This window comes from Tinamus guttatus, unplaced genomic scaffold (assembly GCF_059628265.1).
Source record: "Tinamus guttatus ecotype Peru unplaced genomic scaffold, ASM5962826v1 Tinamus_guttatus_pri_ptg000770l, whole genome shotgun sequence".
Taxonomy (NCBI): Eukaryota; Metazoa; Chordata; class Aves; order Tinamiformes; family Tinamidae; genus Tinamus; species Tinamus guttatus.
In genome coordinates, this window is record NW_028289304.1 from 365,669 (window position 1) to 379,670 (window position 14,002).

Below are 14,002 nucleotides of genomic sequence, written 5' to 3' on the forward strand. Positions count from 1 at the left end.
TGTTAAAAGTAGCATCAGCTTCTATAATAGCATTAAAAGTAACATTACCTCCTAACAGCCACAATATACAGCTAATAATAACAGTAACACTTCTTCTGCAGGCTCACACTTTCCACAGCTAGGGTACCGGCTGCTTGCCTGCTACATCTGATGTATGCAAGTTTGCTTCCAGCCAAGGTCTCACCCATTTTGCTGGCACCCATCTGGTTCCAGCATCTGTAACAATACAAGCATACCCTTTTCCCCAGGTTATCAAGTCCAAAGGTCCCGTCCCTTTTCCCATGTCCCAGTCTCTCAGCATCATCTTACACGGACCCGACTTTACTTCTGTCAGGGCTCCCTTTAGCCCAGCCCTGTGTTTGACCATCAGAGGGACTAGGCTATCCTGGGGTAATCTCAAAAAGTTTAAAACATATTCTGCTCTTGCCAATTTTTCTGCAGGCATAATTCCCAATCCTCCTCCTTTTCGTTTTTTGTAGCTGGCATTTCAGCGTTTGGCTCATACGTTCCACTATGTCATGGTCCTCAGGATGCAATAGTATGGTGAAAAAACAATCTTTTAAATCGATTATTAAGATGTCCCAATCATTTTGAAAGGTTCTCAATTTCCATTTCTATTTATGTTTGCATAGCTTCAATTTGGTTTCCTCCCCAGAAATTGCTTGGGATTTCCATATATTAAGGAGGCCCCCGCTCCAGTAGCATTGAGGCTTTTACAATTTGTAAGGACTGTTGCAGGTCCTTCCGTGCCAGTCGCACTGGAGCTTGGCCGTCGCTTCATTCTTGTTTCCCATGCTAAAGTATTTCCCTAGTCTCTTTCCAAGGATACAAGTCAGAGTACGGCTCCCAGTCCTCCACTGGTGGGGGGGGACGCCATAGTCTGAGTTATTCCTGGCTTTCCCGCTTTCAAATTCTGCACTATCTTGTTGTGCTTATTCAGCCCTCTCTGCTGATTGATATATATTACACAATAAAGATCTAAAGACCACGCACACAAACAGCACAAACACAATTTCTATCCAGTGGCACGACTTCACGTAGCTGTGCATTCCACTAGTGAGTTCCACTGTCTCAATTGCCAAGTCCCATCCTCATTGCCAATTAGGTTGCGAATGGGTTTGGGATTCAGCAATAATCACACAGAACAAGGTGGCTACGGCTATTCAGGTGAAAGCACGTTAAAGAAGCAAAGTATGAACAATTACTCTTGAGGTAATACTTGTCGGCAGGATACTGAGACTGAACATTCTCTCGAGTTGGCAGATTAGAGGGTTGCTGACAGGCTCCTAACTCGGCGGGCATCCCCGCAGAGACAACGTGGGCCTCAGTGTTAGGAGTCTCACCCGCCCCTTTCTCTCCACACTGTCTGTTTAAGCCCGGTGCATCCTGTCAAGTAGGGCCAGTATGTGCCAGCAGGCAGACCAGGGGGCGGACGGGGGCGGACAAACTCCGCCTTCAGTCATATAACCTTCCCTCCTGGGTGCGCAGGTGCGCATCCCAGTAAATTGTCCCAGTCGTCAGTCTGAGGGTCCTGCCTTTCTCATCTTCCTCCCTCTCGGGTGTTTTGACCTTCAAATTAGTTTAGAGGATGTTTGCAGTTAAGTTGGCTACAAGCCTGGTCGAGCAGTCGCCTTCAACTGCTTTTGGAGGAGGTCGGCTGTGAGCCTGGCTGAGCAGCCGCCTCCATGCTCCTTATCACTCAGCCCGGGCAGGCAAACATCTTCTTTCTCAAGGTCTGGATTCTATTTCGCACAATAATTTTATGACTCTACGGATCATACAAATTTCCACCTTTCAACCATACCTCGTGTCAGCATCAATATACAAAGGATACAACACATAATAGAGATGAACATAGCAAATAGAAATAATAGCCCTAATAACGGTTTCTGTCCTCACTTAAAGCATTACAATTCTTCAACCCCCACTTTAAAAGACAGATCAAATCCCCCTGCACCTCCCCCCTGGCTGTTGTCAAGTCCTCAGCAACATAAGTCTCCTTGATCTCATTCGCCTTTTCTTCCCCGGCCCCCCTTCTCCCTTTTTCAAGGCGATCTAACAAGTCCTGGACCCAGCCGGGCTGTTCTTCAGGCGTGACGGGAGGGGGGTCTGGAAGCAGGGGCACAGATGGTGCAGGCACCACAGGCACAGAGGTAGGCACGGGCGGGGGGGTTGGCGATGGATCTCCAAGTGGTCGAGGTACCACACATTCTCTCCCCGCATGCGCAACCCACTGCTTTTCCCAGAGCATCAGTTGCCCTGGCAAAAGTATCAGCTTTGCCAATTGATGACAATCACTAGGCAGTAACAAATCACTGTTAAAAATATATGACAGCATTGACGCGTAGGTTCCCCTTTTACCCCATACTTCTGAACCGTATCTCTCATTGACTCATTAAACGCCAATCAAACGGATCCCATCTTGGGCCCTGATTGGCCTCAAATGTTACTGGACAAGCAAGCTGTGACACCAGTTCCCATTCACCCTCTAAGATCGCATCCCGAATTACCCCGGACCAGTGCTGTGAACATTATGTACCCCCCACTATCCCGACGGACCCAGACCCTGGCCCCAGAGTCTTTTGATCCATTCCGTCCTGGAGCCGTCACAGGAGCTTATCAGACGGTCGTTCCGGTCCCCGCCGTGATACGGCTCCCGGCCCCACGGGTGGTACGTAGGACGACGTCGGAGCCGGACAACCTTCCGACTCTAGGAGTGATGGTGGGTACGGTGTCATTGTTCCTGGCTCCGCAGCCGATGCTGTCGCTGCTGGGGATGGTGGTTCCGTCGTTCCCGGCATCAGAGATGCTGACGGCACTGCTTCAGGTGATCCTCTGACTGTAGAGGAGTCGCTCAGGGGTGGTTCCTTTTCCCCACAGATTGAGTCCACTAAGTCCCTTGTGTTCAAAAAGGTCGGTCCTCCAGAAGCCCCTCTTCCCGGAGCTCCTTGTGGCACCGTAGATGACCCACCAGGTCCCGATAGCAGCTGTATAGCGGCAGCCGCCATCCTCTCTCCGCCTGCATACCTCTGAGGTGATTTATTACCTCGCGCCAGGTATGTCCCCGCTCTTTGGCAGTTTTGCTACCTTCCAACATCTTTTCCATCAGGGAGTCTCCATCTCCCTCCATTCTGTAATACTAAACACCAACTGTGGCTCTTTGATATGCCCCTTGTCACGAGCCCAGGACAGGAGCTCTTGCAGCTTCTTCGTACTAACCGCCGCTTCCTTCGAGCTAGCAGCTCCTGCAGCAATTGTACAGCCGCTTCCCATTCCATTTTCCTTTACCGCGTTACAGGACGTTCTTCTCAACTGCCTGCCGCGTGACCGCGTTCCAGGACCAGCCTGCCGCTCTAACGCGTTCCAGGACGTTCCTCCGTTCTCCCGCCTGTTCCTGGCTAACGGAGTTCTACTGGGTGCACCCCTCCGGGTCTCCGCATTTAAGCGTCCCACTTCTCCGCATTTAAGCGTCCGGGTCTCCGCATTTAAGCATCCCACTTCTCCGCATTTAAGCGTCCTGAGCCGCTACCACCGTGTGTGCACTTCACAGCCGGCTTACCCGCTCCGGTCCCTTCTTAGGTTGGATCCACATTCCCACTTTTCCAGGAGGCGTGTCGGGGTCCCTGTTCGGGTGCCACTTGTAGGGAATCCCTACGCAGGGTGTTCTCCTGGTGCCGTGGAAACTTAGAGTGGTGTGGAGAATCAGACCGAAACTTCATGGAAGCTGCATCTGATCTCGTTTATTAGCTTTTAATTAGCAGAATATATAGCCCAAGCCATAGCAACAGAGCATCATGTAATAATATGATTGGTTATCCGCATTAACCTGTATTGATGTTTATGGAGCTGATAGGTTGCCATGCCGGTATCCAAGCGCCTAACCGCAAGATTTAAAAACAGTATCTCAGCCCTAGGAACTTCCTCAAGTACAGGAGGTACTTCCTTAAAAGTTGTTTACCGAAATTCAGTGATTCTGCACGTCAGCCTTTTCAGTCCGGGTTAAGGACGGTCAAAGGCACCCCCCTGTACAACGTCCCCCTACAAAGCATGAGAAGATCACTTAAGCAGGGGCCTTGGTAGGTGCAGGAGCTCCCACTCGGTGGCTCGGCACAGACTGGCGGTTCTGAGTAGCCAGGCCTGCCGCCTCGCCTGCCCCATGGCAGGACCCGGAGGAGCTGCGGTGATGTGGGTCAGGGTGCCGTGATGGGGACGCTCAGGACGGGCTGGGAGAGCGGGCTGCAAGCGCTGTCCCTGTGGCACTCAGGGGGCTGGGGAAGCCCTCAGCAGCAACGCTGCTTCCCAGTCCAACAGGAGCTCCCATCGCACTGGTCGTGTTCCCCAGGGTCCTGGGCACCGCCAAACCTACTGGGGTCAGGCCGGAGGGAAAGGTGAGCAGCAGAGCGTGCATGGGAACCCGGCAATCATTAACTGTGGGTGGCTAAGGCCCAGCCTCCAGGGTGGTAGCAAAAAACAGGAGTAACTGCAGGTATTCACCTTATAGCTCCAGTAATCCCGGCCAAGACCTTGAAAAGGAAAAGGAAAAAAGGGAGTATAAGTGGCAGGGAAGGTGGGCAGCACACACGCCACTGTGGGCAGCGTCCCAGGTCCCCAGATGCTCCCAGTAGGCTCCATTTCCTGCTGAAGGGGACAAGGTCCCTGGGCAAGGCCAGGTCTCCTGCATGCATCAGGCAGAGGGAAAACTGAGGTTTGGCCATTTGTTATCATCATTATGACGGTAAAAATTATAGATAGCGGCTTCCGTCATCGGGAAACTATGTAAATGCTCTTGCAGCTACCTAGAGCGGCCACGAGCTCCCACTGTCCCAAGAAAAGGCATCTAACAAGGCACGTCTGCAGCTCTGCTCATCAGGAAAGCACCAAAGCCATGTCTCGCTTACCAGCAAGTGCTGCTAGTGACTGAGGCAGACTCCAGTGGAAGAAGCGCTAGACTGAACCCCTTTCCGAGGGCTCCGGTGCAGCTGTGTCCCAGCACTGCTGTCAGCTCTGGACAGCTGGCGCTATTAATAGGAGCAGATTCCAGCTCACGGGTAAGAAAGGAAGAGGCCCATTTTCCCAGGCCTAGGAGGTCCAGCATAGGCCCCGGATGCAGCAGGATCCTGCCCTCCTCTCTCCAGCGGGGATCCAGGCATGCACCAAAGATGCTGTCACCATCTCATTCGGCCAGCCCGAAGGCCCAGGTCTGGCTCTCACTACGATGGAGAAGGACAAGGCTCTGTGCTGGTACAAGCGCCCCTGGTGAGACTTTGGCCTGGCTGCTGTTCCGGAGAGGGCACGGCGTGGTGGATTGGGCTTGGAGGGATGGGAAGGGCCCTGGGAGGGGAATCTCTCCTGCATTGCCAGGGACTCATCTCCACAGCACCTCTGCACTCAGGAACAATGCTCGAGACTCGCTTGGCCTGGCACCATACACGCACGGAAAGGGGCAGCAAGCGAAGGGCATGGCAAGCTGGGGCAGGCTCCTTATGCAGTCCTTACTCTCCCGTCCCTCCTGGCACTGTTTGCAGGAGGTGAACGCAGCCTGCATACAGGAGCCCGGCATCCCTGCTCTGCCAGACGTTTGCTCTGGCTGGGGCTCCCAATCTACCTTTTCCAGGAGGAAAAAACACCCCCAAGTCCTTCCCTGGAAGCCAGGGCTAAGAGCACCCAGCAAAAACCACACATGGAGCAAGGGTGATCTCCCCCACCGCAGCATGGGCTCTGCAACCAGGCAGCGCCAGCTCCTGTCCCATTCTGGCATGGAGCACCAGGCAAGAAGCCATGGCATTACAGACACCCAGGCCAGAGTGACGGGAAAGGTCAGAGCAGGTTGTGATTTTCCAGGCAGCTTCTCACAGCAGCTGGGGAGGAGGGCAGCAGCTCTGCCAGCCCCTTCAAAGGCACATGCTGCTGGAGGAAGGGTAGAGGGGAGAGAAAAGGGCTGCAAGGATGGTCCGGTCATGGATGGGACTAGGATCCTCAGGAGATGCCCTGGCAGCCTTCCCCCCTGGCAGAATGGAGGCATCTTGGAAGGGCAGCGAGTTCAGAGGAGGCCCAGGAATGATGGGTGACACAGTAGCCCTTGCTTGGCACACGCCACCCTGGCTCACGGCACATGCCTGGACTGGCACATGCGGCCCTGGCACCCATTTCTGCTTAGCTCCAGGGGCTCTGGCTCCCCTGCAAGTGACTCAAAGCTCAGCCTCCTGCTCTGTCAGCCTCACCACCCATCCCAGCCTCTGTTTGTGCCAATACCCTCCAGGCTGCAGCTGTGCTCAGGCAGGAGCCCAATTGATCCCAATTTGGCTGCAGTGGATTCTCCTGGGGGGTCTCCCAGCCCCCAGGGTAAAAAGTACCCAGAAGCACTCATAGGTACATTGAAGCCATCTGGATTTGTTTCCTTGATCCCACAGCTTTGGGCACAGTGGGAGCAGCAGCCAGGCCACCCACAGCAGCACCTTGCAGCCCTGCGTGCCTCCACCTGAGCCCCCTTGGCCCAAGCGCTGCTGGGAGGCATCGTGGTCAATGCCGTCTCACATCGCCTGGCCCCAGCATGCTGCAATACTCTGCTCCCTTCCACGTGGGGGCATTGGCAATCTCGCTGTGCTGGGCACCGCGAACATTAACCCAGTGCCCTGCCCCAACACCTGTTTGCACAATTGCGGCCTGGCTCTCACCTGCACCAGCCAAGGACGGCCTGCCAGGCACCCATCCTCCTCCTCCTCACTGCCGAACTGCTGCCGCTTCCCACAACAGTGGTGGCTGCGCTTGAGCGGTGGGCGATGCAGCCCTGCGCGCCCTGCCCTACCTGGCAGCGCTGGCACCAGGGCAGAGCTCTCAAGCACTCCCCAAAACCTGGGGAAAAACCCAGCTGCTGCCCCGGGCTTGGAAGGGCACACTGGGAGGTGTGGGGCAAGGAGAGGACACATGGGGGACCCAGGGAACTGCAGGGAGGGCGAGAAGAGCCCCACAGAGCTCCTCCAGCTCGACAGGGGCTCGGTACAGCTCAACACTAAGTGCTGTTCCCTCTCCTCGAGGGTAAGATGATTCCCAGCCCGAGATCCAGATGAGTTTTCCCGCTTCACTCTCCTTGAGCTTTCCCCCCCTTTGCTGGCTCTCTCTCTCTCCGCCCTCCCATTCCTGGGATCCGCACTGCAGCCAGCGGTTCCCTTTCCTCCGTGCCGCCCAGCACCATCCTGCAAGGCTTTCCCGCGGAGCCATTACCAGCGCGCTGCTCGACATGTCCCGCTGACGGCAAGGAAGGGGGGTGGGAGAAGGGATTTTTAGCAGGGGAGGTGCCAGCATGGCAGTGGGCTGATGCCGTGAAGGAAAGCAGCTGGCTGCTCTGAGGTACCGCAGAGGAGAGGAGATGTCACCGTCCCTAACACAGGGATGTGGGGATGGACCAAGTACAGGGCATCGCCTGCACGGAGCCAGAAGGGACCCCTCAGCAGAACCCTTCAAAGTGGGGGGTGTCCGTCCTTTCCGTCTGCTTTTCCCAGCGCAGCAAACACACAGCTGAAGCTGCAGCAGGACAGCCCTGTAACACAGGGTGGTGAACACGTGCCACTTGCACTGCGGATGCCATCCAATGGCTCCTCCTAGCCTGGAGCTCCCACAAAGAAACGCAAGGGCTTGTGCACGGCAGGCAGGACAACGGGCTCGCTTCTGGGTCAGACATCCCGCTCCCTCACCCCAGGCACACAATATCCCTGCACTCAGCCACAGAGGACACCAGGATCCTGCCAGCCTCTCCTGTCTGTACTGGCTCTCTGGATGGATCCTAGTGTGGCAGCCAGGACCCAGTGGGGTGAGGATGGTTCACACTGTGATGCTGGGGCAGGACCTTGCTGTGCTCCTGGGGAATGGGACAGGCTGGGGTGGCTGCAAGAGCTCGCAGCTCTGAGAAGAGGGCTTTATTTCTGATGCCTAGTCAGAACCAGGGCCCAGTCAGAACCAGGAGACACAAAGATGTGCCAAGAGCCTCGAAGCAGGAACTAGCCACAGAGCTCGGCCTACAAAACATGTCTCCCTTGAAAGCAATGACCTGGCCAAGACACACAGGCTGTGCCATGGCTCTCCCTCTGCCCAACACACCAGCTGCAGGCAGGTCCCCGGGCCAGGGTGCTGCAAGCTCAAAGCTGACATGGGGTCTGGGAAATGGGGTGCACCACTGGATATCCTTTTGGGGATCCCCATGAAGGGCCTCTCCCTGACAACACAGCTCCAGGGTGCCAGGCCCTTCTGCACAAGCACAGCCCCGGTGTCCCCATGCAGACACCCTGCACATGCCCTCTGCTCCCAGGACTCAGCTGCAGGCGCCGGCTGTGGGGGCATTGATCCCTCCCAAGCCTAGCTGCATTAAAGCCCTTTTGTGTTTACAAACTCTGACCCATTTCAGGCCTTTGGGATCAGCCTTTAATCTGCCCCAGGGAGCTCAGGCCTCTGCAGGGACTGTTTTTTGCGCTCCTCGGGGAGGACAGAGCACCTGGGACTTGGTCCAGCTCCCCTCAGAGACCAGCTCGGGTGCAGGAAGGTGCAGGGCAGGTGCCACAGCACAGTGCACTCCTGTGCCCCACGAACCCGAGTGCTCCCACATCAGTGAGTGCCAGAGCAAAGAGGAAATGGCAGCAGCTCATTGCAGTGCATAGGGCATCCAAGTAAAAGGGGGAAAAAAGGGGAAGCCCAGGGGATGACCCTTGGTTTGAGGTGTGAAGACAGGGAATGAGGCAAATAAGTGGGTGAGAGAAATGGGCTCAGGTGGAGGAAAGTGGGAAGAAACAGAGAACAGGACAGGCCTGAATAGAGGGAAGAAAAAAAAGAGGCTGCAGTAGGCAAGGAGCTTGCCAAAGATATCTGTATCATGGGATCCCTGGGTGTTGCAGTTCAAACGGCTGCAGCAACCTGGTTCAGGGACGGCACGGCGACCACCCCCAAACCACTCGGGCTAACAGCTAGTTGACACCAATGTGGTGGACGGCAAATGGCGTTTATTGATGGGTAACAAGGTGTTATATAGCTAGGTTTACAACGTCACATCCGTCTGCTTACACCATAGACTAAACACTATTGGCTATTAGGGGCCCTATCTTTCCGTACAGCACGATATCTTCCGGCCGCCGTTCCCTAACTATCTGCAACAACTTCCCCCCTCCCTATGCATAACAAAACTAGCTAAAATACAACTATCTTATTCTTATTACTATCTTATTCTATTCTTATAGTTATACCAATCTTAAAATTACATATCATAAACTTGACATAAAACATAAGGCACAAAGAAGAAGGCGCGTAGAAGGTAGGGGATGACAGGTAATACCAGGGTGTAGGAATAGGGTGTACCTTGGGATAACTTGGGGGTAATACTGAGTGGATATATTCTTAAAGCAGTTGTTGGTGTTCTACTAACATGATGTTAACCTTCTCTAGCCGATTCTTGACAAACGGCATGAGCTTATTCAATATACAGGGTCCAAAGATTAGCGTCATCATGATCATTATGATCGGCCCTATCAAGGTGGATATCAGGGTGGTTAACCACGGCGAACCGGTGAACAAATTTTTGTACCAGCTGCGTTTGGAACAGGGTTCAACGGATGCTAGTTGGCAAGGCATGGCACTGAAAACTGGTGGCCCTGTAGTTATTTTTGTACTAATTACTCGAGATTGTTCGATCTGTTCAAGTACCCCATTTAAAGGGCTGGTGTGACTCTACCTGTCCTATAGTGACAAGCTCCAAAATTAAGATAACGCAAAGGCATCGCGGCCCCCTCTTGCGGAGGCTGTTTTGTTGTTTTCTGGATTCGGTCAGCGTGGAACTCACAGGCTCGGGCGGGACGCTTGTCACCGGGGCGTACGGGTTACGGGGGTGTCCGATGATCCGGTCCTGTGAACAGAAACTCACAATTTTCATTAGTTTTATTTTGAAGGTAACAGCCACCTGAATTGGGGTCAGATGCTCTTCCTTTGCAACATGCTTAATCATGAATGCTCCCGCCGGTTTTTCTTTAATTCGGATGTTTACCTTCTTTTTCTCCTTCCTTAAGTTTGAATCGGTTGTGAGCCACTCGTCCTGACTAGTGTCTGATCCGGAGTCGGAACTCGACTGACTGGTCACTTCCGGGTTCCGGTATTTTTTCGTTGGGCTTCGGCGTTTTTTGAAATGTCCGCTCTGATCGGTTCTCGGCCCCTCCCTCGGGCTCGCTCCAGGCCCCTCACTCGGACCTCCTCTCAGCCCCTCCCTCGGGCTTGCTCCAGGCCCCTCACTCGGACCTCCTCTCCGCCCCTGACTCGGGCTTGCTCCCGGCCCCTCACTCGGACTTCTTCTCGACCCCTCCCTCGGACTTGCTCTCGACCCCTCCCTCGGGTCTTCTCTTCGCCCCTCACTCGGACTTCTTCTTGACCCCTCCCTCGGACTTGCTCTCGACCCCTCCCTCGGGTCTTCTCTTCGCCCCTCCCTCGGTCTTGCTCTCGACCCCTCCCTCGGGTCTTCTCTCCGCCCCTCACTCGGACTTCTTCTCGACCCCTCCCTCGGACTTGCTCTCGACCCCTCCCTCGGGTCTTCTCTTCGCCCCTCACTCGGACTTCTTCTCGACCCCTCCCTCGGGCTCGCTCCCGGCCCCTCCCTCGGGCCGCCCTCAGCTGTCCGGTCACTCCCATTGGTTCCCGGCGCCTCACTCGCGCCGGGGGCACCCTCGCCCCGCCCTTCCCCTTGTGGCTCGGCGCCATATTGAGGGGCATAGGGTGGTGGCCTGGCCCAGACGTCATCATGCTCTGACTTCTTTTCAATGTTCCTAGCTTCCTCGGCTAGCTCGCTCCAAACAGATTTTGGCTGTTTCTGCTCCTCTGTAAGCGGGGCGGGGTTCGGGGATGGAGGGGATGTTTCACCCTCTTGCTGACCTTTAGCCTCAGCAGAATTGCCATCATCTGGGGGGTCCAAAGTCTGCGCAGTTGTCCCGATTCCCACTTTGGACGTGGCCAATAAACAGTCTTTTACTGCTACCCAAGTCTCCTGCTCTTTCATAGCTTTCTGTAAGGCTTGTACAGCTTTTCCCCAAGCCTTAAGGTTTTTCCCACAACCTGAGAACATTGTCTCCTCAGCTAATGCCTTAGTACATTTGTCCCACAGTTCAGGGTGGAGAATATCCACCGGCTGGTCTATAGCCTTAATTTTCAAAAGCCTTGTAACTGCAAGAGTAAAATCTTTTGGGAACTCGATTCGCTCCTAGGAAGGCGATCGGACCTACAGTCCACAGACTGTGAATCCAATACTTTTTTTGATATCTCCTTCCCCCCCACCGCCACTACCACTACGGCTTTCAAACTGCAACATTTTCAACACAAAATTGGCGTAGTCGGCAGGATGTCGATAAAGGAATTCCTACGGAGACAGAAATGTGGTCCCTCAGAAGGTGGGGAAGATTGGGCCAGAGATAATTGGTCAGATCCTGAAAAGGTTTTGCAAAGAATGGAGGAATGCCATGCTAAGTTTAAGGATGGCAAAGGCAAGGGTGTTATTTGTGCTATTCTGGGCGGTTGCTTAATTCAGGCGCAGAAGGACTATAAAATATTTGAGAAATTGAAATTAGATTATCAAGGTAAGAATTCAGAAATTCAACATTTGCAGTATGAATTAGAGAAGGAAAAGAGACGTACCCAGTTACTGGAGCAGCGAATTGAAACAATGCTGATGCAGGCACCCCGACCCCCTAATATGCGGCAAATCAGAAAGTTAATTACTAACACTGAGCCTGAGGACTGGGACGGGGACATATGGGGAGAGCCAGATGAAGAGATACAAGAAGAATCCTCACAATTAGTGGCTGTTCGGCCGCTGATAAAGACCGAAACATCTGAAGGACCCCGAGGTCGGAATCCCCGCACCACAGTTCGGACTACTCCTTATTCAGGTTCAGAATTGGGAGAACTGCAGACTAAATTTTCAAGAAAGCCTGGGGAAACCGAAACTGAATACTTGTGGAGAGTTTCCCTTTCAGGTGGCGACAGAATATTGTTAGACAGAGAAGAATCTTTAGGCTTCTGGGGACCAGGAGTGTTTCTAGATGAGGGGTTCCCAGATGATAATCGATCTATTACTGCTCGAGTTGCTTACTGGGCAGGGGGAATAGACCCCAGAGAAAGAGGCGAGCCACTAATAATCAAAGTTAGGGGACTGTCTGACTTATCAGAGGCGATGCAGAAAGCTGCTTGTATTCAGGCAATGTATGACCGAGGACGCTTTGATGTTCCGTTAATGGCTCCGGTAGACCCAGTCCACCTAAGGCCCCTTATTAAGGGTCTGCCTGACACAGCAAAGATATATATGCAAAATTTAAAGGAAAGGGTCATTCGGGCCCAACAGCATAATGATCAGAACCTTCACGCCCCCCCTGCACACGTCCCTACTTGGGCAGAGCTGTTACATGACATGGTGAGTTATGGACGAGAGATGGCATGGTTGTGCATTCCCCCAGAAATAACCAAGGAACTAATGATAAAATACTGTTGTTTTGTTTGGCCAGAATATAAGTTACCAGGGGGATTTAGGTGGCCCCCTGTAGGGTCGGACGACGATCCTAGTCTTTGTCAGGCTTTGTGCCAGTATCTCAGTGATACTTAGAAGGGTCTCATCGAGAAAGAATGTGCGTCAATATGGTTAAGGGCAACATCTAGAGGAATCTATGTAACAAAAGAGAGAGGAGAAAAAGAGAAGCAGGAATCTGAAGAAAGGGGAAAAAAAGAAACAGATAGAGAGGTGTGGGATGTCCTCCAGTACCTTCCCCCATCTTATCACCAAAATCTATCAGGAACCACAGCTTGTGTCCCCTCTCTATCTCCTGCTTCTAGCGACAGTGAAGAAAAGGAGAAATGGGACATTTTGTCCCTTTCGCCCAAACTGTGATTGCAATCTGCTGAGGGTTGGAGTTGATGGCTGGATTGGGAATGTCAATTGATATTGTGGGGGGATGATAAAGAAGTTAGCACTACAGTAACTTTGTGCAAAGTGTCTGATAAAGCTAGGCTGAAGTGAACTCAGAAGTGTGGGCAGTTCCAGGAAAAATGATAAAACAGCAATTGACATGGACAGTCCTCCCACAAGGATACACCGAGGCACCGGTCCTATTTGGACAAGCCTTGCAGAAAATACTGAAGGAATTTATCCCACCCCCAGGAGCCAGGTTATTGCAGTATGACTTGCCCCTATCAGGTGAACAAGAGAGGGTGGTGAAGGAAACTGCTGTGAAGTTACTCAATTTCTTGGCCCAAAAAGGGTTTAGGGTGTCGGGAAAATATATATATATATATATGTATATTATATATATATATATGAGGCATATTTTGACTGGAGGTTTAACCCAAAACAGCCCCAATGTTGTGGTATGGACATGAGGAGGAGAACAGAGCTTTAGAAAATTAGAAGATAAATTGACCAAGTCTTCGGCTTTAGCTCTTCGGGACACAGAGAAAGAATTTGAATTATATGTGGATGTCAGAGCCATGGCAAGGGAATTTTAGTGCAAAAGCATGGAGGCATGCGAATACCAATAGCTTATTTTTCTAAAATGTTAGACCCAGTGGCTAAGGGGTGGCCTTATTGTCTGCAGAATTGCGCAGGTACGGCCCTAATGGTAACTGAGGTCCGAAAACTGACCACAGGGGGATCCCATGTTGTCAAGGTCCCATACCTGGTCAGGGTGTTGCTACCTGAAGGGGCTTCTGAATGGATGATGAGATTTAAAATTAAGAAGCGGGGGAGGGTTTAACCCAGCTTCTTGCCTGACTGGCCCCAAGGGAGAAGCACAGAGGGTGGTGGATCTCCAGACTCGACCTAGGGAAGATTTGAGAGATATTCCTTGGCCAGATGGGGACAATGTGTTTATTGATGGATCTTCAAGAGTAATAGAAGGGAAACGGGCTACAGGATATGCCATCATTAAGGGGAGGGAGCTGCTAGAAGGAAGAAAACTGTCGTCTGCCTGGTCAGCCCAAACCGCAGAATTGTATT

The 14,002-nt window shown here is 52.8% G+C and overlaps 1 protein-coding gene across 1 annotated transcript; it reads left to right on the top strand.

Moving 5' to 3' along the window:
• Nucleotides 1-11,710: 11,710 nt before the first annotated feature.
• On the top strand, nucleotides 11,711-12,852 carry LOC148591515 (uncharacterized). Its single transcript, XM_088537435.1, has 2 exons — nucleotides 11,711-12,427; nucleotides 12,844-12,852. The coding sequence occupies exons 1-2, from the start codon at nucleotides 11,711-11,713 to the stop codon at nucleotides 12,850-12,852; spliced, it is 726 nt and encodes a 241-aa protein (XP_088393561.1).
• Nucleotides 12,853-14,002: the final 1,150 nt, after the last annotated feature.